This window comes from Epinephelus lanceolatus, chromosome 10, assembly GCF_041903045.1.
Source record: "Epinephelus lanceolatus isolate andai-2023 chromosome 10, ASM4190304v1, whole genome shotgun sequence".
Classification (NCBI taxonomy): Eukaryota; Metazoa; Chordata; class Actinopteri; order Perciformes; family Serranidae; genus Epinephelus; species Epinephelus lanceolatus.
Genome location: NC_135743.1, coordinates 19,933,116 through 19,957,915, shown reverse-complemented (window position 1 = coordinate 19,957,915; position 24,800 = coordinate 19,933,116). Strand labels below are relative to the sequence as shown.

The 24,800-nt window shown below is 42.1% G+C and overlaps 1 protein-coding gene across 1 annotated transcript; it reads right to left on the bottom strand.

Moving 5' to 3' along the window:
• Positions 1-821: 821 nt before the first annotated feature.
• Positions 822-21,613, bottom strand: rspo1 (R-spondin 1). Its single transcript, XM_078171737.1, has 7 exons — positions 21,158-21,613; positions 15,265-15,982; positions 12,979-13,173; positions 10,278-10,421; positions 9,160-9,384; positions 2,517-2,624; positions 822-2,462 (listed from the first exon to the last, which is right to left on the bottom strand). Exons 2-7 carry the CDS (start codon positions 15,359-15,361, stop codon positions 2,350-2,352), a joined length of 882 nt encoding a protein of 293 aa, XP_078027863.1. The 5' UTR covers positions 15,362-15,982; positions 21,158-21,613; the 3' UTR covers positions 822-2,349.
• Positions 21,614-24,800: the final 3,187 nt, after the last annotated feature.

Here is a 24,800-nt window from a genome sequence, read left to right as displayed (position 1 = left end):
GCAAGTTTGTAAATTTAGTTCTTCTCAGGCAAACTCAGGGGTTTAGTGTTGCCAAAGCCCACAGGAACAACGCTCCAATGGTTTGGACTCCAGCTGCTTTGAGAGGCAGCAAAACATCCTTCCATTTTATAGTTACAGTTTACTATTAAAACTCTCCACAGTATCAACAGTGGTTAACAACTCAACTCAGCCCTGAGCAGAGTGACCGTCTGCGATCAACCAATCAATGGACTGCAGTGTTCACAGCTCCACCTTTTTAGTACTAGATCTGTGTGCTAGGTACTCCAACAGAAGAGGGACCAAAAATGGAGACAGTACAGAACGGTTCCGTTGGTACCATCCACAACTTTTCACAGTGGAAACATAAAATTAGCGAACTGAACTGAACTGAACTGAACTGTTACGTACCGCCCGGTGGAAATGGGGCTTTAAGGAATTGAAAAATGTGCTTTGAGTGCTTTACGCATGGGTTTTGTTTTTGTAACAATATCTCAATGTTAGCTAGATAGGTAACATAATGCTACGTTACCGAGGGTTGACAACACAGTTAACAACAAACGTACAACATGATGGTGCCCTCCCTCCCCGACACATCTCCCTTGGCAGCCACTAAGCTAGCAAGTGCACTGTGATGATAACCAAAAAACAAAACATCCACAACATACTGAATCTGTGTAAAACATAAAAACATACAGTGTATATGTGGCACTACTTTACACCATGAATACTATAAGAGAACTTTGGATAAATAAATAGTGGATCAATTGCAGACAAAATCATGAGGTTCATTGGAACTGAAATCAAACAAACTAATAGCACAATCAGTGTATGACTGACGTCTGATCAGCTTCATCTGAACTTTATTTAGGCTTTCACAGAATAAGCTATACATGATGATTCTAATACTTTGTATGTTTGATGATAAACACAGTATGACATATTCAGCATCACAATCCATAGTATGAATGAATAATGTAGTGTGTAACTTCTCCTGAAGTTAATATTGTGTGTAAAGCAAACAGACCCATGAAAAACGTTGGGAAAAAAACCCCTCCTCTTCGTATCTGCAATGTCATGAAGCTTTTGGAGTATAAATGTATAAAATGCTATGATTGTTCTGAAACACGAGCAGTAGGAAACATTATAGTTGTGCAAAATCTTCAGACCCTGTTGCAAACAGATAAGATTACTGAGCAGCTGATGATTTGATGGCTTAAATGATAATCAGTGGCTTGTAGTTACTGCATATTCGATATATCACTGTGCATTTACATTTCCTTCCTCTTGTTTTTCGAGAACCTGTTCCTTCAATCTATGAGACCAATATTAACACATATGTGCAAACGTAAACACACATGTACAAACGACTAAGTTCCATTGACAAACAACTTGATTCCGTGCAGAAATGCATACAAAGTACACCAACACTCAGACTTTAGGTAGAGACAAGCACGCACGCACACACACACACACACTCTCTCTCTTTCACTCACGCACATGCAAATACTTGTGTTTTTATTCCTCCTTTTCTGTGCAGAGTTATTTTCTGACACAAACACCGACATTTATTTCAGACCAAACAACTAAGCTATCAAATGGCAAAAGTCTGTGTCAAGACACCGGAGAAGGATGTGAGTTGAGCCCCCAGTAATCCTCCTACATCTTCTCTTAGGCTTGTTTTGTAATGGATTCCCTCCTCGAAATAATATACTGTATAGAGGACTTTCTGTCCTCAACAACCACAAATGATTTCCAGTGCCTTTCTTTTTTTGTTTCATCTCACAACAGGAACTAAAGGTACAAAGACTTAATACTTTTCATCGTCTTTACATCACGTACAGCGGCTGTTGAGAAAGTCCATCTGCCACCTCTCATGAACATGAAATCAAATAAAGAACAGATTGTGATTAAAATCAAACTGGAACAAAGTAAATCTAGACCAGAGAGAGACCGAAGAGACCCTTCATTCATTATCAGACTTCCAGCTTGAATGCTGCATTTGAAATACGGGAATCTGTTCTTAGTTCAAGAAGTGACAAAGACAAAGGTTCATGACATGAACCGCTATCTTCAACACTGGCTTTGCAGTCCAACAGTGATCCCTCATGGTGGAATGAAAATCAACAAGTCTTTCTGAACACCAGTATCTTCCAGATATGTTCATCTATTCACAAAGCTCAGATAAGCCTTTTGTGTTGCAGCGATCCTCCAGTTCTCTTTGCATCTTCTACAATGCATAGCAGCATTAATCCATTCCTTCATCAGTTTGATCTTTGTCTGTGGCTGGTGCTGCTGGGTGAGGCACTGTTTCTGTTTTTCTCTCAGCACCCATCCAGCAGGCGATGGAGTTTAGCTGACAGAGCTGGTTGTGATGCTGGGAGCAGTGGTGGTCCTGCTCTGGCCTCTTCGCCTCTTCCCTCCTCCTCCTCCTCCTCCTCCTCCTCCTCCTCCTCCTCCTCCTCCTCCAACACCTCCGCCTCCTCCAACACCTCCGCCTCCTCCTCCTCCTCCAACACCTCCGCCTCCTCCCCCTCCGCCTCTGCTCCCATCTTTGCTGTCTCGTCCTCGCCCGCGTGCATTCTCCCTGTTTGTATCATCTTGTCGGTCTCCCTTGCTCTTCCTCTCTGAAATGAGAATGCATTGGAAATGTGATTAACAGGTTTATGTCATTTCTCAAATAAACTCCTGTATATTATCTGTCATCATCAGATGTTGTATGCAGAGGCACCTCCTCTTGGCTAAACAAAAGTTTAAAAAACATGGATTCCAGAGGGATGAGGGTGGATGATAAGGGATGTGTGTTGGATCAGGACTCGTGGCTGTAGTTGTGTGGTTTGTAATGCAGGCAAAACAAGTTTAAACCAAGTTCATCCAGTTCAGAAGTATTCATTAATGCCAGCATGATGCTTTGTTAAGCCGTGTTGACAGGATCATGTACAGCAGGGACCAGTGTACCGCAAGTAGTCAACAAATAATAATCAAAATTAATAGGACAAAATAATATTGCTAAACATTTGGAAGCCAGTTGCTTTTAACTGTGTCAGTTAGTTTATCGGTCGGTCGGTCTACCATTTTGACCTGGACTAAAATATCTCAACAACTATTGGATAAATTGCCATGAAAATTTGCAAAGATGTTCATGATCCTCAGAGGTTGAATCCTAAACCTTTTGGTGATCCCCTGACTTTTCCTGTAGCGCCACCATGAGCTCAACATTTGTGCTTTTGAATGAAATATGTTGGCGACTGTTGCAGACATTAATATTGTCTTCAGGATGGATTGTTATAACTTTGCTGATCCCTTCAGGCCCAGACCAACCAAACCAACATCAAAGAATTAGTGGCAACAAAGGCCAACTGTTGTGTTGCCTCATGTCACCTGTGGACAGACAAAAAGGTGCACTGGACATGATGCAAAGACTACAGCGAACAGCCAACTAGCATGTATGTTCCACACCTGCATGAAAGGAAATAACTCTCAATAGCAGCAGGTGGCTCTAGTCTGTAATGGTCATTCAAAAAGTTAAACTAGAAGACAGGCAGGACAGATTCAAGATGCTAGTTAGCCAGTTAGCACATTGACAACACAACCCGATATTGAAAGAAGAAAGGATATTTACTCTGTGTTAGCAAATAATAACATAAATCTGCCAATCACAGTGATTTCATTCTCTGATGGGTTCCACTGTCTCTGGTGCTAATTCAACATGCTGAATTGGCCATCAAGGGCATTGTGATGTAATGGAACACAATTTTCAAATTGCATAGGCTGCGATAAAAAATTGGGTTGGGAAACAACTGGGCCCGTGGGCTTCACGTGCACACACACAGTGTCCTACACTCTACATAACATATAGAAATGAGAGCTGAAAAAGAAAACTGAAAAAAGAAAGCTACGCTGCTCGCCCTACTACTGTGGCAAAATGGCCAAGGCCAGGTTTAAGTGCAATTCACATGTCTACACATGACATTGTATGCTGTAGTGAACGAGAGAGAAAAAAGAGTTATGATGATGCGCTAAGAGCAGACAGGTGTGGGTGATTGAAGCAGAGAGTCTGTGTGCTTCCTGACCATGGCCTGGAATCTGAAGCAGGAACCCTTAACAACATGTCTATAACAAGGCAAGTGGTAGAGCCATAGTCAGTGTGCATTTTAGTTTGTGTGATCTGTTGCAATACTGTAACTGACTGGAGATCAGTAATATTCATGTTTATTTTTCATAATATTCACACCTTGTTCTGCAGTGCTTTGTTTTTCACTTTAACTTTATTTAAGTCATTGTGGTTATATCACATATGTGCAAGGCTTAAAGTTACAAGTCATAATATTCTACTGTGATTAAAGTTTTTTTACAATTCATTAGCTAAATAAAGATGTGTTATTTAAATCAATTTATTCCATGACAGATTTGGCAAATTGGAGAAGCAAGTGGTTTTCTGCTGAGAGTAATGCAGTCAGAGCAGTAAAGTCACTGCAGTAGATATTGTGGAACATTTAAGCGGCAAAACCAAAGTTGTAGTTAGAAACTTGATAGGGGCAACTCTGGCTCAGAGGTAGAGAGGGTCGTCCACTCTCTACCTCTTTGGTTTTGAAGTATCTATGGGCAAGATACTGATTCCTAAAATCCTCCTGATGGCTGTTCCATCAGTGTGTAAGTGCGTTTGAATGGCTACTGAGCAGCTTGTGTGGTAGCCTTGGCCACCAGGGTGTGACTTTGTGTGAATGGGTGAATGTGACATATAGTCTAAAAAGTGCTTTGAGTGGTCAGAAGACTAGAAAAAGCTCCATTTACCATTTACATTTACAAGGGGAACAGAACTTAACTTTTAGCTTCTGAAATAATCAATGAAGTTACACCGCTTCTCATGTGTGAAAGCGCACAGTGTCTCTCTTGATGGGAGTTGGACAGCAGCTCTGCAGCTCTGCTCTGCTCTCTGCTACGTTCACATCTTAGAGAATGTAATTAATATTTTCCTCATGAATTTCCCTCACCTGTAACCCATCCAAGTGTAAGTTGTGAACCCATGTAGGTGCATCTTACAGTCTGAATAATGTGCCCTTTAAAGTGATAGTTCAGGTTTTTGGACATGAAGTTATGTGAAACGCTGACCATCTGTAGCTCTGATGTGACGGTGTCACTACTCTCAACAAGCCTCCTGCTCTGAGAAATCGCCCATAGCTTACCGGAGAAAAAGTAGTTCTGAAGATGTACGGGGGACACGTCAGCTGCTGTAGGTAAACAGCAGCTGGGTGTGTCGTGAGTCTGAGCCGGTGTTTGCGCTGTAGTAGTAGGTATATATAGGGCTAGTACATCTTTTTCCTCACTAATAATAGCCTACTGGTTCTCTCTTGGAAACAGCCGATGAAGTTTTCGTTAGCCGTTGCTATCCTGAGCACCTGCACGGCGGAGTGATACTGGCCAGAAAATAGTCCCAATTGATAGCAAGGTCTGACGTAATGCGGGGATGTTTTACAATTATTGAAATAGTCTAACAAAACACATGCATGCTTTTTTGTAGCTTAAAACCTTTTGGTTACGTGTCCCCCGTACATCTTCAGAATTACTTTTTCTCCGGTAAGCTACGGGCGATTTCTCAGAGCAGGAGGCTCGTTGAGAGTAGTGACACCGTCACATCAGAGCTACAGATGGTCAGCATTTCACATAACTTCATGTCCAAAGACCTAAACTATCACTTTAACTAGCAGGAAAATACTGCGCCAGGCTTTAGACTAGGTTTTTGTTGGTCAATGGCGCAATCGCTTTCTGCTGTTTCAAAATAGCAGCAAGCCAACATGTGCCTGACCACACTGCATTTTAAGACCTACACACCCTTGGGCACAAGTTCATTTGTGCTTGGGTGCTGGCCATTAAAATGACAACTAAGTCAGTCTGAATCTATCAGTGACAGTTGTGCTACATTATGCCCCCTTTTGCACTGTGTGTAAGATGGGGCCCTTAGTCTTAATTTCTATTTCAACAGCTACTCAACAAACACGCACAGGACTCCCCCCCACCTCCTCTCTGCTGGTACTCTTGCATTAGGATCCACACCTGTCATACATTTAAGAGTATAATTGCCCTCTAAATACAAACATCCATCACAGAGTGGTTAATGTCCACATGAAAACCTTTCAGGAGAGGAAAGAGCTTACTGCTGCTGCTGATTTTAAAATGCAGTGCATGTATAAACTGTGAGAGCACTCAGGACAGTCAAGTGACACAATTTTCTGTCACATAAATCACTTTAAAATCACTTCTGGCATAATGAGTTAAACATTGTCAAGGGCCCAATAATGGCCCATAAGGACGTGAGGAGCTGTCACAAAGTGGAAATGGACATTTTGCCTAGTGTCAGATGGCTATTGTTTAGGCAGCACTCAAAAGTATTCGGTTTTGTGTATCTGAGGGAGTGTAGTTACGCTGGAGGATGTTTGTTATGAACTTGTGCGTGGAGAGTCTCTGCATATCCTGGAAACTGAGTGAACGCGTGCCAAGGGCTGGACAGTGTTCACTATGCAGTTGACAACAGCAGGGCTTATGGCGCCACCATGTTTGTCTACTGCTGTGCAGTAATAACTGTAGGTCTGTGTTTATTTCCCCTACCAGCATTTTTAAACTTGTCGTACAAACAGTTATGATTCTTTTGGTTTAAGCGCAAAGTAGAAAAACAAAAAGACCAAAGGTACAGTGTTACTCAAATTTCACCAGAAACATGTTTCTACACAGCCAGTGAAAATCATTATGCAGTGATGGAGTACACCGAGTGCAGCTGAATGTGAACAGATCTAATACAAAAACATTTACTCACCGCAGGCCCATGCAGAGTCACGATTGCTTTACTCTCAACTGAAAACGGCGAGGCTCAGTCCCGCACAGTAGTACACAAATGGGAATAATTCGCCTTTTTCAAGAGCCATTAGTGCCAAAATCATGACAACAATACTGCTGATGTTATTTGTTAAGTTGGCTCAAAACCATATAAAAAGATTCTATGTCCAACACATTCATCAGTTACGTGTTAAGAAACATTTTTCCAAGCTTTTATAGCAACCATTCAAACAAGCACTTAACATTGAGCCGTAATGGTTTCAATTTATATCAATGAGGCACAATGAACTCGAGTGAAGTAAAGAGTCCTCACACACACTCTGCAGCGTCTGAGCTGATGTGCTTACTGTGTAAGGACTTAATTACTTCTAACAAACCACTAATGGAGCCAGGAGAGGGGGACTCCATCAGTTTATGACAGGCCTGATTGTACCTCCTCTCCATCCAAACTAAACAATTTTGCCTGACAAATGCAAAAACACATCCAGAGAATTCTGTTTTCGCGTGAGACCCTTTTCATTGAGCTTCAGGAAAAAGGGGAAAAATTTGCAGCCAAATCAACACAAAGCGTGAGTTCTGCAGACCACTAAATCACTAATGTTATACAAGGTCTGCCCCCTGTGTTTTATATAGCCAGACTGCCAGCCAACTCCCACAGATGAATCCACAGCTGCGCTCTTTTTGCACTGAGCGAGTTTACCCACATGAACTGGTTCACCGGAGTCATGGTACCATCACCCATGAATTACCTCACAGAGGAAAATTCATTCCCTTGAACTCTGGCAGTCGTATGTGTCTTATTTTCATACAAAAGAAAAACAGGACTAAAAATCTCCTCAGCATCAACAGTTTCACAATCCAGAAAGCTTCTATGACTCATTACTCGTCAGGTGACACCTCACATGTCATCCTTGTCTCTCTGATATGACTTTGCTCCAAGTTTGGAAATTTGGCGGCCTGCGTAGCAGTTTTTATAGGGCAGTTTATAATATTTCAAAGTTAATTATTCTTCTGAACCCGTGGCTGACATTCTTTCCAGGATGCAGGCGTCAGACAGAGTAAATTTCCTTCTCGTATCTCAAATTGTGCTGTCACAGCCCATCCAACGAAGATCCCACTCCTCACTGAGCAATTACAAGCCACGTCAGCCCCCCTCCCTTTAGACATGACCACAGATCTATATGGGACAGTGTCAGATCATGTTCTGTTCTTCAGTCTCTGAGTCCTATAGGAACTGCTCCAGAATAGAGGACGGTGCTTGAATATGCAAGCATGTTTACTCACATATATCCAGGCATATCATCTGTTACGTGTTGCAACATCTGTACAGCTGCCAACACTGCAAATATCCTTGCGTAATGTGGCTGCCGTGCCCAAAATCCCCTAAACGTGCCACCGTCCAATAAAGGCTTTAAATACTGCTCATTTACAATTCTCTCAGTCCTTGTAAATGTGTGTAAGTTTCCAACTTTGGTTTAAAGCTGGCACTTTATGCAAAACGGATTAGTATATGGTGACATTTAGAGACAAAGACATTTGCAGTTCAAGAGAATAAACCCTATAACTTGCATTAATCATGCTAAGCAACAGCTACCTCTTAATTCTGTTTAAAATGGTTTATTATCCCAACGCCACTGCTGGTAAATATTGCCTCACTACTAATGATAAACTGTTTAAAACCAAATAACTGGGATCATTGTTGTTTTTGTTGCACTTATCATCCAATAAACTCTGGACCGATTGGCCAGATCTATCATTTATTAGCCACGACTGAGGCCAAGAGCAACTAATATGCTGTTATCAAAGTTGATAATGGCCATTGACTGGTGAGAATGACTGTTAACCTGCTGGAGAGCAAGCTGCTGTGCGGATGATAAGAGCCCAAGCAAACATGTCACGGCCGTGTAAACCTCACGCTTCAGTTGTCTTCAGAACAAATAGCTCCGTGTAGCTCTGATCCTTGTCCAGCTTTGCAGTGCCTAATGCCCGCCCTTCATCTGCTTGGCTCGTAGACAGAGTTTATTGTTTACATGCTGAGAAGTCAAGAGATTCTGTATCCTTCTGTGAGCTCAGCCAAACCAAACCCAATCAACACGCTGCGGGTCACAGACACGCTGGCGGGAATACAGGCCTTTGGATGTTGAGTAATGGTTCCATCAGTCATCATATCAACTGGTGGGGGCATTTTGTGAAGCACACGGACTTTAGTGCTTGTTCATCTGTAATCTGAGTACCCGATTTTAACTATTACTAACTGTACATTTGGTTAGAAGTCCCTACTACATGTCCTTGGTGTTTAATGTTCTGTATTATATGTGTATTTGTGTTTACCTCTCACACAAGGCGTCTTGGTCACAATGCACTTCCTCCTCTCTGTCTGTGGAGCACAGGTCTGTGAGGGCACCAAGGCCGGGGAAGTGTCGGGGATATCGACCTGCGGTAGGGGCACGCGAACCCGGGACTGGGAGCCTTTCTTAAAGCCACATGTTTTGTTCTTCTTCATACAGGAACCCCACTGGCTCCACTCGCCCAGTTCACACTCTGCAGGACGCTGACCTGCATGAAGAGAAATGGGGACTGAGGTAGTGAGTGAATGCTCCGCAGCTCTAACACAGCACATTTGCTTCACAGCTTTCATGTCTGCTTGTTACAGTTCAGCAGTTTTAGCTCACAATAATGACTAAGTAATTTTCGAATCTGAAAGCAATTTTATCTTTCTTGCTTTTATTTTCACTTGAGAGGGACAGATTGAGAGGGTTGCTATGAACCTGAAAATGTACCAAAGCAGATGGCTATTAAGTAAACTGAGCTCACAACAAAGGTTTTTACGGTTACACCAGCAGGGTCCAGTTAGAGCAACAACTGTTACTGCTGTTGTTTATAACTTATAACAGAATTATTTTCAACAACAATACCAAAAAAGAAAAGAAAAATAAAGGCAATATAAAGAGATCTTGTGAATTTTCTCGAGTTCACTTCCCCTTTTCCCAGGCTGGCCAATTGAACATAGTTGGCTGCTCATTAAGTGATAATAAAGATTGAGTCAACATGTGGCTCACACCTTTTAATGCTTTAGTGGAAGACAGTGAAATAATACCTTCTAGTTCATTAAAGGAGCTTTAAAGGCTTAGTGTGTAGAATTTTGCGGCATCTAGTGGTGAGGTTGCAGCTTGCAACCAACTTAAACTTCTTCTGTATGCCAATCATGTGGGTGGCTGATGCATAAATGCAAAAACATGAATGACCCTTTTTAGAGCCAGTGTTTGATTTGTCCATTTTGTGTTACTGTAGAAACAATAGTGGACTAACAGAAACAACAATTCTCTCTCTTATGAAAACATAGTTATGAATATTACATTACACTCTGCCAATAGATGCCCCTAAATTCTACACACTGGATCTTTAAGAGATGCTTAAACAGTTCAGGGTAAAAGTCAAAGGTCACTCACCGACACACTCCATGGTCTCGTTGGAGGTGCGCTGGCCTGGAGGGCAGCTGACATAACATCGCCCACTGTGTGAATACAAGCCCTCCTTACATTTTGTGCAAAAATTGCGATTGAAACACGCTTCACAATTGTCTATTTTACATTCTGAAAGACAAAAAGAGAGGATCAAATGAAGGGATCAAATCAGTTTCAGTCACACTGTGTCTGCTGATGGTGAGAGTTCATATTATTAGCTTCAGATTTTTTTGATCTTGTTGTAGAAAAATGTCACAAGAAATCTCTTTAATAGAATATTCATCACATTTTTGGCCGGAGAGGGCAAGTGGTTCTCTGGAGACAGGGCAAGAGGAACTTGAATTTTATTTCCTCTGAGAGATTTATTAGTGATTAAACAACACGGGGTCTGTTTAGGGGGAGTAACACTCTTCTCTTAAAAACACATGCACCACAGGCCTTGTTTTTTTGGAGAGCGGGTGTGAATGAGTACAGCCAGGAGTGTATCGCTTCAGTGGGTTTCTCAAGAGTTTCTGTACACCTCAGACTCATTAAAATCTCTTAACTCTCCAGTCAAACAAACAACTCCTCGAAATCTGGATGATTACAAACACAGGAGGACAAAAAACAGACATCTTTAAAAGACTCCAAAAAGCTTTGGCCTCATCTTGAAAGGCACTTCCTTGTTCTCTTGGAACAACAGCGGCGGAAGATGGAAATCTGTAAATTCCTGTCAATATTTCTATAAAGGAAATGATTCAGATCTAGACCCGTTGTGTTCATGTGTGCTAAACTTACAGTAAGAATGTCTACTCTGCTGCTGGTCGGACGCCAAGGTCAGAAATGATCTAACACTGGGTTCTTGCCTCCTGCTCCCAATTACTATTTTTAAGCCCTTGACAGCTAAATTTGACAGTCCTGACGTTTGTAGCCCTATAATGTAAGACAAATGTTGCTAACAAGACATTCTGGGATGACATGTATAAAGTCAGATGATTGGATAATAACCCAGGATAGCCACCGCGGGCCTCCGAAAAGAATTTGCTGAGGAAATTCAGCCCTCTCTGCAACAAACCAGGACGTTGGAGGAATGCTGTAACACATGGGGTTGAATTTTTTTTGCAAAATATCTAATACAAAATGCAAAAATCTCAGATGATAATAAAAATTCCATTTGTGTCGTTTGCACTGATGCAACATGGAAAATAAGATATGTCTCAATATAACCTGTTAATTTAGAAACACATTACTGTATGTTGTCTACCTCTCAGTATAAGGGCTGTAAAACACAGGGCTCAAACAAGAAAGTTTAGCACCGCTAACAGCTGGAGCACAAAATTACAGCTCCTGTTTATGAAAACTGAAGTATCAAAATCCAGCAATACTGCATCACCATAAGCAGCAGTTTTAAGTTTGGGGTTATGCAAACTTAAGCGAAAATATTAACATCTGATAAGCATTATGTGATACAGGGATGGGCAGTCAAGAAAAACATCTCTAAAGAGAAGAACAGCCTGCATATTTCTTCCTGTAGCAGAAAATCACAACAGGCTGCTGGGTATTGTAGCTGCCCACCGCACCTACACCTACAACTCACTTGAAGCCATGAATGTCATTAAATGTCATTAAATAATTTGAGTTAACTATTGAGGTAATACATGTTTTACTGTGCAGAAAATGATCTTTTTAGCCCCGCTCACATTCAAATAAACCTTTTATCTCAGAGACTGTGTATGATACAGTTAGTAAGGGCGTATTAGAATGAAATACAGTGAAAACAGTAAAAGCATAACAGACACGGCTTGAGGCCTGGCATGAACTTTGCACATGAGGGCCAAATAAAAAACACACATATCCTCTTAAGAACAGACAAACAACAACGCATTAGAGATGTTTTTGTTGGGATTTTGTTCCGACCCCGTTTTCGGCCCACACGTAAGGGGAAACAGACAACAGACTGAGGTGCTGGCACTCCTCAGCTGAAGTGCGGGACCAGTGCCACTAGATCCAGCTAAGTACGTTTTAAGTACCGTGAGTGTGGCCACCCTTTCACCCACCTTCCAAATGAGCCAAACCTGCCTATAATGAAGGCCAGTTCAATTAAAAGTTCTACTGAGTTTCCTCCGGTTCAGCAAATACTTCGCTGGATGTGGTGGCTATTTTTGTGCTCTTTTCAACATGGATTATAGCAACAACAGATGGATTTCATCAAGTGGTCTTTCCTATTCACTATTCACTCAGGCATTGGAAAATAGTATCACAGATAGGTCAAAAAAATAAGGCAGCATGAAATTACACAGGAAAATAAAGGGTTAGGCACATGGTAACATCTCTGTTTTCTGTATTGATATTTTAGGTCTTTGTCAAACACACAAAGTGGTGTTAAAAATTGGAAATACAACAAATAAGATACACAAGACAAAGAAACAAGCAGGGTATCCCTCTACTCCTCCAAATACTCCCATATTGTACACAAACAGGAGATGGTTGAGCCAAAGATAAACAGATCGTTTGCACTTCTGCAGCCTTGACATCAGCTTTGTGGATTTTTACAGAATGAGCTGTTGCCAAGTGTTAGCTCCAGCTTGCATGAAGTTTCCAGATGTGTATCTACAAATCTAATGCGCCCACTGATATGTTCTGTTGGTGCACAGTGACACTTGTAATGTCGCTTGGTTGAGACTCTACTGAACAAAGCAAAACTCACGGGTGCATCTGTTGTTGCCTTCTGGGTTCCTCATGCCAAAGTATCCCATGGGGCAGGAGGCGAGGCACACGCCTATCTGACGAATATCATTGCGCTCCAGGAAGATGAAGAGCTTGGGTCTACATTTGATGCAGCCGTTATACTCGGAGCATCGGTCACAGCCTTTGGAGCAAGATGGTGGCCCCTCAGTGCTAACTGTGGAAACATAATAAACATAAAGACAGGAACAGTCAGGTTGAGGTAAACACCAGAACAGCATGGAGTACTATCACATAAAAAGATAAATTGTTTCCAGCCAGATATTAATTCTAACGAGGGCATGTCAGGAAACTTTAATATTTTTCTGGCATCTCCGCAGATTCAACCATAAACTGGCTTTATCGCTCCAACAAGCAGGGGTTAATGCTTTCAGCTTCATCTAACCGGGGGCTAGGCCAAACATCTTTGTTTGAACAGTTACTCAATGTTTACTTCAAGCTGCTCGCCGGAGATCCTTAACAGATTTTCATTTGGAGAAACCCGGGTAATTGGGGCCGACAGCCGACCAAGAGCCAGTCATAATCAGGCAACTAACATCACACAGGGCCTCTACTGGGGTCAGTCACAAATGATCTGGGCATAAGAAAACTGCAATCATTACGGACGTGGCCAAGAATCAAATAGTGCCAGTGTTTTTCTACAGTGGCACTAAACACCATTCATCCCCTGTCCTAGGTCTGAAAATACACTACAGATGCATTTCAGGCTGTACTCATGCTCTCTTCATACACACGCCTATGAAAAGTACACATGCAAACTGTTGTACATTACTTCGTTGTCATCCCAGACTCAGACATTAATCAAATTCCCTCATCTTCCAACAAAAGCACAACCAGTGTATCACCAGTTGCAATCTAAATCATTTCTAGGAAACGTGTCAAATGGCACATCCTTTTTCTGGGAGCTGCTCAGAAACAAAACCACAGTCCTGAGAGATGATTTACATTCCTGCACTGTATCAGCTCTAAATATACATGCTCTCACACAGCAATCCATCTGCCATCCTGCCTCCCAGAGATAAGTCGGACAGTAAAAGCGTTAAAAGGGTTCTCCCATGAACAGATTACACCATGTGTGAGTCACGGTAACCTCAAATGCAGCAATTACAGCCAGGTCATATTGCTCGCTATCACAAATGAAAGGACTAATAATGGCCCTGGGGAGTAATCTCTAACCAAAGCGGAGGGGAGTGTATGAATCAGAGGATGTAGCGGTGTTGTAAACTGTTTGTGACACGTGGTGGATTGGAAATGAGAGCATTTGCGCTGTCTGAAGCTCCTCTCTGACGGTCTCGATTTCATCTCTGCGTTACACTGAAATCATTCAGAGATAGAAATCTGATGACACTGAAGATTTAAAAGCTGTAAATCAGAGGTGTAAATTGTAGATCACTTTCATATCTGACAGGGAGAAGCCTCAGCTGACAATGACGCTGTAGAGGGCGCTCATGTATATGGTGACTGACCCAAATCCTTCTGTCCTCATTACAGTGGCACATGACAAACTGCAACAGCATCTAAGGTCAATGCATATACATATGAGTGTGTAAAATATTCCTCATATATGACACAAACAACAGCTCTTCCTTTTCCAGTGTGTGTGTGTGATTTTAATAAACCCATCTGTTACCGTGGCCAGTCATGGTATTAAATGAATTCTGGTTCACAGAGGTTGGGGTGAGCTTGGCATTGGCTGAAAGCTCCTTGTGTGTAAAGGAAGACTTATTTCAAAGCTGACATTAACACCAGTGCTGAGGCTTTAAGGCCAGAGATATACTGCAAGTCGGGCTGAGCACCATCTTTTTTGTGGTTGCGTGAGGTCAGAAAAATGCTTCCAACAACACCGGCAGCACGGTCCAATTGAGAGCTTAGAACTGTCAGCTACTCATTCCATTATGTGCCCACAGAGCCAGACACAAAAAGAGTGATGGCTTTGAGGGCGAATCCATCAAAACCCCCTCTATAAACAATCCTAATACCCATAAAAGTTTTACATAAACTGAGAGAGGCATAATCTTAAAAAGAGGAAGAAAGACGAGCCATTCAGGGGAAACACTGAACCTAACACAACCCATCTAGGAAAAACAAATAAGAATGATGAGAAAATAAACAAAATGTTATCTTTACTTTGCTTGTTAAATGTTTACAAGACATCCACCACTGTGACTCAGACCGCAGAGACGAAAGGCAGCAGCGCTGAAGAGGAAGAAAAAGGAGATCAAAACAAACTGAGAAAGAGGGAACTCACCCCGTCTCTGCCTTCTCGCCTTGGAGAGCTTGAGAACATCGCTGTGACCCATGGAGCTGAAGAAGACCATTGCCAGCGCCACCAGTCCCAGCTGCATAGTCCCTGTTGCCTTCCCGGCTACGCAGGGTCCCCCCCTGCGACCAGATGGATCAGGTGGGGGGGGCCCCTTCCTCTGTGGGACAGGTGGATCCCTCTGCTGCTGGGACAGATGATCCCTCCTCTCTCCTGTGGTACTGCTCTCTGTCTCTGTCTGTCTCTCCCTTTCCTCCCCTCTATCTCTCTGGATCTTTCACTCTAGTGGCTGCTGCGTCTGCAAGTCTGTGAAGTCGAGGGTGATGCTGTGGTTGCAAGTCTAAATAAGCCCAAGGCGCAACAAGCCATCACGCTGGTAGTAGTACTGGTAAAGAAAGTAGACGGCACGGGGTTGTAGGATGGAGGGTGGGGTTGAGGGGTTGTGCGGAGGATGACGAGGAGGAGAGAATGAAGAGGAGATAGTCGAACTTCTGGTGGTTCAACCCATGAAGCTTGGGGTGGGCTGGCAGGGAAGCAGGGAACCCGCTGTTTGAAGAGGCTTTGCTGTCAGTGGGTGCCTGAGCTCACAAGCATGTGTCTTATAAAAGATGAACTAAAGAGGCACTAAAATATTGGCATGCAGCCTGAGAAACGATGGATACAGGTTCTTGACTATGTGTGACAACACATCTGCTTGTACCAGGACCTGCTGAGGAAGAAAGGAGGCAGAGAAGATGGACAGATGGAGAACAGGTTAAGGAGAAGGGTTATGCAGACACAGAAAAATGTTCCTCAGTGGTTCTTTATCGTGGGTTGAGGTGAAATATAGCACAACAAAAAACTTTTTAAGTCCCTGTATGGTTCTTTAGAGATTCTCTACTGGTCCTTCAGCTTTGTTTAGTAGCCTGCAAATACTGTATTTCCCGACATAAATCTCACTCTGACCTCATCACATATTGACGTTTGGTCATGCACTTTCCATGTCCACATACAACGTGCAAGGTACCCTGGGTGCATTGGTTGTTGGCGTTCTGGGACACCATGTCAACTTCTGCCTGTTACATGCATTGTCTTCTTTCAAAACACACTTCAGTTTTCACAGGAAATTCAATGTTTACATACAGTCTCTTTCAAAATTAACGCACTACGTCACTACAATACTACGAATTGACTTTTTTTTTTTCCTTCAACAACTAACACACATGGTTAGGTTTAGGCAACAAAAACATGTCGTAAGGTTTAAGAAAAGAACAGGGATTGGCTTTAGAATATTATGGGATGCAAACACCGCTCTCTTGGGTCGATGTTTCTTGGACTCATCTACCATCTCTCCTGCCTGCCCCAGTCGGACTTTCATCCTTGTCCCACCTCGTTTCCCCCCTGACGCCGCCGGGCGCCGTTAAACTATACCTGCAACCAGCTGCGTACCATGCCGACGATAAAGGACTCCTTTTTTCGCTGGTTTCTGACGCCGCAAGTCACTGCCCCAAGCGCTGGATTTTGACGACTTTGAATGAGATCGGGCTCTATTTTCAGGGATAACACATTAAATGAGTGACTCAACCTTTTTGTCCCGGCATGCATGGAAATATGACAGGTTTGGGAACATATTGTGTTTCTCAGTAAGCATTTTGTACTAAATTCTGAATCTTTTAAGCCAATATTTTGGAAGAAATTATCAATAAAAACCATTCATGTTTTAAGTAAAAGTCTCATTTGGACACATATCAACTGGCACATCTAATGGTTCTCTATAGCACTATAAAGCTAAAGAACCACTTTGAGCTTAGTGTAGCATAAAGCCTGGAAAAGGGGGGAACAGCTAGCCTGGTTCTGTCCAAAGGTGATGAAATCTGCCTACCGGCACCTCTAAAGCTTACTGATTAACATGCTATATTTTGTTTATTTGATCAGTACAAAACTGAGGTGTTATGGGTCAAACTTTTCTTGGCCAGGCGCAGTGACTTCCTGAAGTCTCTCCTTGTTGCCTAGCATCCACATTGTTACGACGAGACTACAAAACTCAGTAGCGCCTCCATTTTTTACTTGGTGTGGCCACACCCATTTTCATTCAATGGACCCATTTGAGATGGCCATGCCAGTTATTCCCTCGCCAAAAATGAGCCTAACTTTGGAGCGTTGGTACAAATGGATGCCTTAGGTTGGCTGGTTTCACAAGGTACCACTACCATCATAGCTTAAAAACTGAGTGCGCCATGCCCTCTTAAAGTCAGTAATGTCTGCCTTATTGTCACCGGGGGGGGGCATTTGGGAGGCTATCAATTGTATCAGGGGGGCCATGGCCCCTCTTGGAAGCACCACTGCCAAAACTCACTGCACCAGGCCAAAAAACTATTCAATAAAACCGCAGCTTGTATTTTTTTTTTACCCATCAGTTCTGTATAGATAGGTTTCCCCCTTTCCCCCATCTTTAGCTAAGCTAAGCTAACCGCCTGCTGGCTGTAGCTTCATATTTATCATATGAGCACAAGAATCTTGTCATCTAACTCTCGGTAAGAAAGCAAATAAGCCAGTTCCCCAAAATGTTGGACTATTCCTTCAGCATATTTTTCAAAAGCAATACAATAATGTCAGTATACTGTCAGCACATTTACATACTTAAATCAGCGACAGTCAGTTCTAACCCACTACACCAGGGACACATTGTTTGGTGTAGGCTACATTCATTCATGTATCATCGAGTATCAGAACTCTCTGTAATCTGAAGAACTAACCAGCTAATTTAAATGATCAGTTGTGAAACAAGGAAACTAAACACAACAAACACTTCAAGGTCGTGGCATTTCAAGTTGTATTTGGAGTGAAGTCAGCTCCATCTGGGAAATGCAACACACACTCGGGCTGGAGGCCTTTGTTGTATTTGGTGCTGAGATCTTTTTTAGATAGTGTCATACGCTGCATGTATTTACAGCTCTTGTGTGAAGAGGACACACAGAACATGTTAGGATCTGAGCAATGGGAGGTCCTCCCTCGCAGCTCAATAAAGAAAAATAGGACCATATTAGGCTGTTGAGTTGATTGTGGCTCAGATTCACACTAGGGACAATGCCATTTGGTGCGTCTAAACATTCCTGCAGGCAACATTACGTTATTTGTTTAAGTATAAATCAAAAGGGACAAAACATTTCGTATTTCACCATTTTTCTTTTAGCTGGACTGATCCAAAATATTTTAAACATCCAGAAGAGGAGTTACACTTGAGGCCGGAGTAAAGTATGATCTGAAAATTACATAATGATAAAATCCATTTTTCATTTCATTTCTAACTCAAATGGAAACAAATCCAGATTGATTCCAAGTCCATGTGATAATCACGAGTCATCTTGTGAGATGATGCGATCTATAAAGACAGAATAAAGGGTCACTTGTATCCTCTCCTAATTGGGAAACATCTCTGACTCTCTTTCCCGGCAGTAGGTTTATTTACTTCTTAACACTTAATGAGTCTCAGTGTCACTGACACCTCTCGGCTAAAAGTCATATTTACAAGAATGAGCCAAAAGAGTGGCGCAACCAGTCTTCTGCAGCACCTGTTACTTGAGAGAGTGATGATTGGAGAATGGGACATGCTAAGTGTCTGGATCACTCAGAACATGACCTTTCCAGCACTGAGTAACTCAAGACTCCATGCCAGAGACTCTTTCATAACCCAGCACTCCCACGACTCTGCGCAACCTGCCAGAAGCACACCTCAGCTCATCCATATCTGCTCTCGCACACCATGGAGATAAGAGACAGGATCGGGCTGTTGAGTCGCAGGGAAAACTGATTGTTGTACTCTCAGCCCATCTCCATTTCAAGGCCTGTTTTTAACAAACAGTCATCTCACCAGGCAACTGTGGCACACTGTGGCACCTGTATGTTTTCAAAGTTCTCTGTCTCTGCTCCCTCATCCATTAAACTGTGTGCCTTTCCTCACTGTCGGCCACATTCAGCTGAGCCCAATGAAACTAAGCCCCCGCTCATCAAATAGTCAGGAGATTAAATTGCCTCCTTTGTAAGTCCTAAGTTTGATCTATCAATTATTCAAGCACTGAAAGGGAGCTCCCACACTGGGAATTTATTTATTTATTAATTTAACTGGAGAAGGTGCCACAACTCTGAGCTCAGAGTTACAAATGCAACCTGTCGATGAACTTTCTGCCTGTGGCTGAACCTACTGGCTTTTCCACACATATTTAAGAGCTGACCAAAGAACATCAGCTTGTTTAACTTGTACCAAAATGTCTCAATCACACACAAACTAATAGTATTTGTATCAAGAGACACAGAAGGCAGAGAAAGGATTAAAAAAAAGGCACAAACTTTTAGATATTTCAGTGTGTGCTCACTAGTCATAACGTCTTTTCCCTCACATAGAAATGGCCAAACGCTGGAGCCAGCATTTCCCTATTGTGGCCCCACACTAACCTCAAATCACTCCTGTTTTCAAAATGAAATTATTCTTAAGTGGCATCTGCTACATGGACTCCAAAAGGCGAATTAGCGGGAAATTCTGGGCACATTTTTCTCCCCAAATTTGGCCATCTGTGTGTGCAGCAAACAATTCTACAGGAATTTGTGGGTGCTTTAACTCAGTCATGGTGACCATTTATGTTTTGTTTATTTTGATATTCGTAAAATCCATGATTTCTTTTTTTACATCCAAGCCATAAGCTGTAGCTGTGCTGGCCAATTTCACCCACAATGAAAAACAGAAAAAGAACATAAAGACATGCTACAGGAAAGAGGTAACAGTAGAGATGAGGTGCTGACTGAGGCATCATCCCTACGCTCTCAACATATTATAATCTAAATCTTTAGATAGCCTGTCCAGAATGAGGAGAAACACCTGGCTGCACCAGCAGCATCAACAGAAGCCTTAACCATTTTTGTAATCACTTCCTCCGCTCTGCAGCTTAAAGACTTCAGGCAGTGAGAGGTCAAATGTGCAGCAGTTGACAAACACTCAACGCTCAGAGCAGAGAAGACCATCACCAGCACCAGACTCTCTTTTTGAGTTTTCATGTAGGACTAAGCCCTGCACAGCCCCAGCAGTCAGAGGGTTGATCCTGCACAGCTCAGTTGAACGCAGCTCAGCTTTGCCTCTGAGGCTCGCACACCATGCTGGATTACAGCTGTTTGCACTGCACTGCTCCTCAGGGAGGAGGGAAATCAAGTGCAGATCCCCACCTGTCCCCAGTCCAGCATCTCTGCCCTCACGTCACTGTCCTGTTGTTTTTCTAAATCCCTCCATGCCTGTCACTCTGAAACTGGAGAGGCTGACATTTATGTAGCTCCTGAGGATGACAATGAGTTTGTGTGGTGTGTTAACACAAGTGTGTGTGAGGATAGATGCTGCAGGATGTTATCCTAAAGAGTAAAAAAAACTGTATGTAAACTGTATCCTACTTTTAAGTTAAGTTTAAGCAGCAGAAAAATTGTCAAATATTATGTCAACATAATAAATATGATAATAATTTTCAGTATAATTGAATTTATTTGATTAAATATTGAATTAGTTTAAAATGCACTTATGGAAAAAGTTGGTTCATATGATGGCTAAAAATGGGGCAGTTTAAATCTCACAAATCTGAAAATGTAATTTATTGCAAAATAAAACGAATCAAGGTCGTCAATAATAATAATAATTATATATAATTAGATTAACAACATCCATATAAATGCTCGATTAACATATTAAACCAAGACCGTTTTCCATATGTTTACAATAAAGTATTTTTACGCATTCAAATTTCTAGATTCGTTAAAACAAAGTTAACTCCAACTTAAGATATTTATTTAAAAGAAATCATAAACCTAAGCCTTGAAACATTTAATCTTAATGTAAAATGTAAATGTAAAATAAAAATCAACGCACCTGCGCAGCGGGGTCTCCGAATAATGCTGTTCATTGAGCGGTCGGGACTCAGTTTCCTTTTTTATAAGGGAAAATCCGTTACTTGTTTGGTCACAAAGAACTCCTCCTACAGGATACCCCCATGCAACTTTTCTCTGTCATCATTTAAAAAGACATATGATTTCATTTCTTTCACATCTGTCACAATTTCGAGGCAACTTCCCTAGCAGGCTGTGGAGACTCACAAGACGCACAAGAAAAGAAAAAAGCGCAAAGGATTAAAAATGAATTCCTCCAGTGAAAGACTATATGCATAAAAATATATTTATGTTCCGATGAAGTTAGTCACTCAGACTTTTTAAATTCGTCTTCTGAGGTCTGGACGCGTGTTTGCACTGAAGCTCCAGCGAGTTGCGCTTTTTTAAATCCACTTTGGTGCGTCGAACTGCATCCAACTCAGACAAGTAGTTACAAAGCCGTGATATTTGCATCCAAACCTCAGCACTGCCAGCGGGCATTACAGGCCCCACCCCTCAAATTCTCACTGAGAGATGAAAAACCTGCGGTGGACTTGTGTAAGTGCTGCTATCCAACAACTAACATCGTGCGTAAATTCATATTTATTTACTCACTGGATGTGATTTGAATAAGTTTGTCCTTCCTCTACTGGGCCTTCATCCTGAGGAGAAAACTGAAATTTAACACTGATGAAACATAAAGTTTAGCCAGTCCAAATGGATGCCTTAAAATCTCATTATTATATACTACACATGTGCCTCTAAATGATCTTCAGCATCTGTAGGTGACCTCCACTTTTCACCACTTTCACCCTATTTTCAATCTGCATATGCAGCTAGAAGTTTCTGTATTTCAATTTAACAAGACAGAAAAAAAACACCCACAAAACAGGAGATGGTCCCATATTAATTTCATTTATGCAACTTTTATTTAGCCATAAGTCCTCTTGAACTTCAAATTGCCTAATTCTGTGCAGGAAAGATGCAGCACACAAAGTTCCTCACAGAGGAAAAAAACAGAGCAAGATTGAAACTGAAACATGACAAAGTACAAAATGTAAAAGTATGAAGCAAAGAACAGAAAGAGACAAAGAGGTTATGTCACAATCACCAAGTTATTGGGTTATTAGATCAGTGGTTTATAATGAGTTCAGTCTCTAGCTGTGATTATTGAACTGGCACAGTTATTCAACAGTGTCCTTGGAAATGCTGTTAGTTTTAAATAACTTTCTGTCAGCATAAATCTGAGATGAAAAAAAAAAACCCAAACACGTAAAGAAATCATGATATTGCTGCTAATTTAATCTTGTGTCTCTCTCAAAACCAAATCAAAATAAAACAAGAAACCAAAATCATTTAAAAGAAAACAACCAAAAGGAACATATCACAATCCTTGAGGACTCTTGATCATGTTAAAACACAATCAGTCTATATTTGCAGTTTTAAATATCAGAAAAAGTCTCCATTTCCCTGTTATCCAACAGGGGGCCATAAACAACAATTCTTGGAGATCACGCAGAGCAGCATTCTTTTGTTTTTTGAGACTGTGACATTTATCAACAGTGTTACGATGAGAAGGACTACTGGATAAACACCAGCCACATTCAGCTACACTTATCCTGCTGAAGGATTTATCCTGAGAATTAAGTTACAGCGCAGGCTGTTTGTTTTTTTGTGGAGTTGCCAGGAAATAAACAGAGCCAGAGCCCTGAAAATAACACATCATCACCTCATCTTTATGACGGCCTGTGATGCAGTTCGACGTCTGCCATCGTGGAGGAACAAAGATGAGACTGTGGCTTAAATGTGAAATGACTCAGACGAGCATGTGGGCAGTTTGATGTGTTTTATTGGCTCATTATTCAGGTGTAAAAATGCATTACTTTACCAGCTATGGTGCGTTCTGATGTAATATTTATCTACAGCTTGGATAACCCCTGAGTGCTTTTGTCAAATATTAATAGGAATAAATGTGAAGAAATCTCATCATACATGACGTGTAATGCTACTATTTCACATTAAGAAGGTAAATGACAAGTGGCACTGCTGAACTGGCCATGTGGACGTTATTCATAAAGGATTTTTGAGTCTCTTTGATGGCCCGTTAAGTCATGAAGACATCCACCGCCTGCCAAGAGACAGCCCGTGGGAGCCCTAAAACAGAGCCAGACAGTCTTTTTGTATCAGCTGTAAGATGCTTATGCGTGCAAATATTGCAAAGTCAACTTTATTAAGGTCATAATTTCTGTCATAGCCTTAAAGCCAAGGGTAGTTATGGGCAATGTAATACCTCCAGGGTACACTACGGAGCAGCCAGTTTCAAGAGAGACCTGAGGATTAATGATGACTAATGATAGGTTTATGACTCCAACACTGTGACTGTGCAGAACAGTGAGAACATCAGAAAAAGATATACGGATGTTCTTCATATCCATCATCCAAAAATTAAAATAATACCGCTGTCCTGAAAAAGGAGTGTAAATCAAAAAAGAGCTGATTTTAAAATCATGTAATACGTTGCAATCGGTCATTATTCAAACCATGCATCATAAAGTTTTTATACCGAACAAAAGTTTTGAGGATGTACATGACATGTTTCCCAAAGGATCGGAGAAGGTCATCGTTCATCCTGTCGTCCTGAGGTATAAATTGGAAAGATCATATATTTATATTTCATTCACTGACAAAGACCACACCAATAAGATGACGATTTAGAATGGTTTACTGAGTTTGATTGATTATGAGTTTGGATGAAAATGTGAAGGGGTGAGGATTGAGAACTTAGAGAATGAAAGGATGAGGGATGAGGGTCGAGGTCAGATGGATGGGGATGAAGGGATGAGGGTGAAGGGCTGAGGGATATAGGAATGAGGGGATGAGGGTCGAGGGACACATGGGATGAAGACATGAGGAATGAAGAGATGAGGGATGAAGGAATGAGGGTGAAGGGTTGAGGGATGAAGGAATGAGGGGATGAGGGTTGAGGGACGCATGGGATGAAGAGGGGAGGGATGAAGGGATGAGGGTGAAGGGTTGAGGGAAGCATGGGATGAAAGGTTAGGGATAAGAGGATTAGGATCAAGGGATGAAGAGTGAGGAATGAAGGGATGAGGGTTGAGGGACGCATGGGGTGAAGAGATGAGGGATGAAGCGATGAGGCTGGAGGGTTGAGGGATGAAGGAATGAGGGGATGAGGGTTGAGGGACGCATGGGATTGAAGAGATGAGGGATGAAGGGATGAGGGTGAAGGGTTGAGGGATGAAGGAATGAGGGGATGAGGGTTGAGGGACACATAAAATGAAGAGATGAGGGATGAAGGGATGAGGGAGAAGGGTTGAGGGATGAAGGAATGAGGGGATGATGATTGAGGGACGCATGGGATGAAGAGATGAGGGATGAAGGGATGAGGGTGAAGGGTTGAGGGATGGAGGAATGAGGGGATGAGGGTTGAGGGAAGCATGGGATGAAAGGTTAGGGATGACAGGATGAGGATCAAGGGACGAAGAGTGAGGAATGAAGGGATGAGGGTCGAGGGACGCATGGGGTGAAGAGATGAGGGATGGAGGGATGAAGGGATGAGGGTGAAGGGTTGAGGGATGGAGGAATGAGGGGATGAGGGTCGAGGGACACATGGGATGAAGAGATGA

What these genes read in the sequence shown, in the direction of transcription:
- rspo1 (XM_078171737.1), bottom strand. Translation starts at nt 15,361, where the DNA reads ATGCAGCTGGGACTGGTGGCGCTGGCAATGGTCTTCTTCAGCTCCATG. An exon ending in GGCGAGAAGGCAGAGACGGG is followed by an intron (nt 13,174 to 15,264) that starts GTGAGTTCCCTC and finishes ATGTTTCCACAG; the next exon opens with TTAGCACTGAGGGGCCACCA. An exon ending in CGAGACCATGGAGTGTGTCG is followed by an intron (nt 9,385 to 10,277) that starts GTGAGTGACCTT and finishes CTCTTCATGCAG; the next exon opens with GTCAGCGTCCTGCAGAGTGT.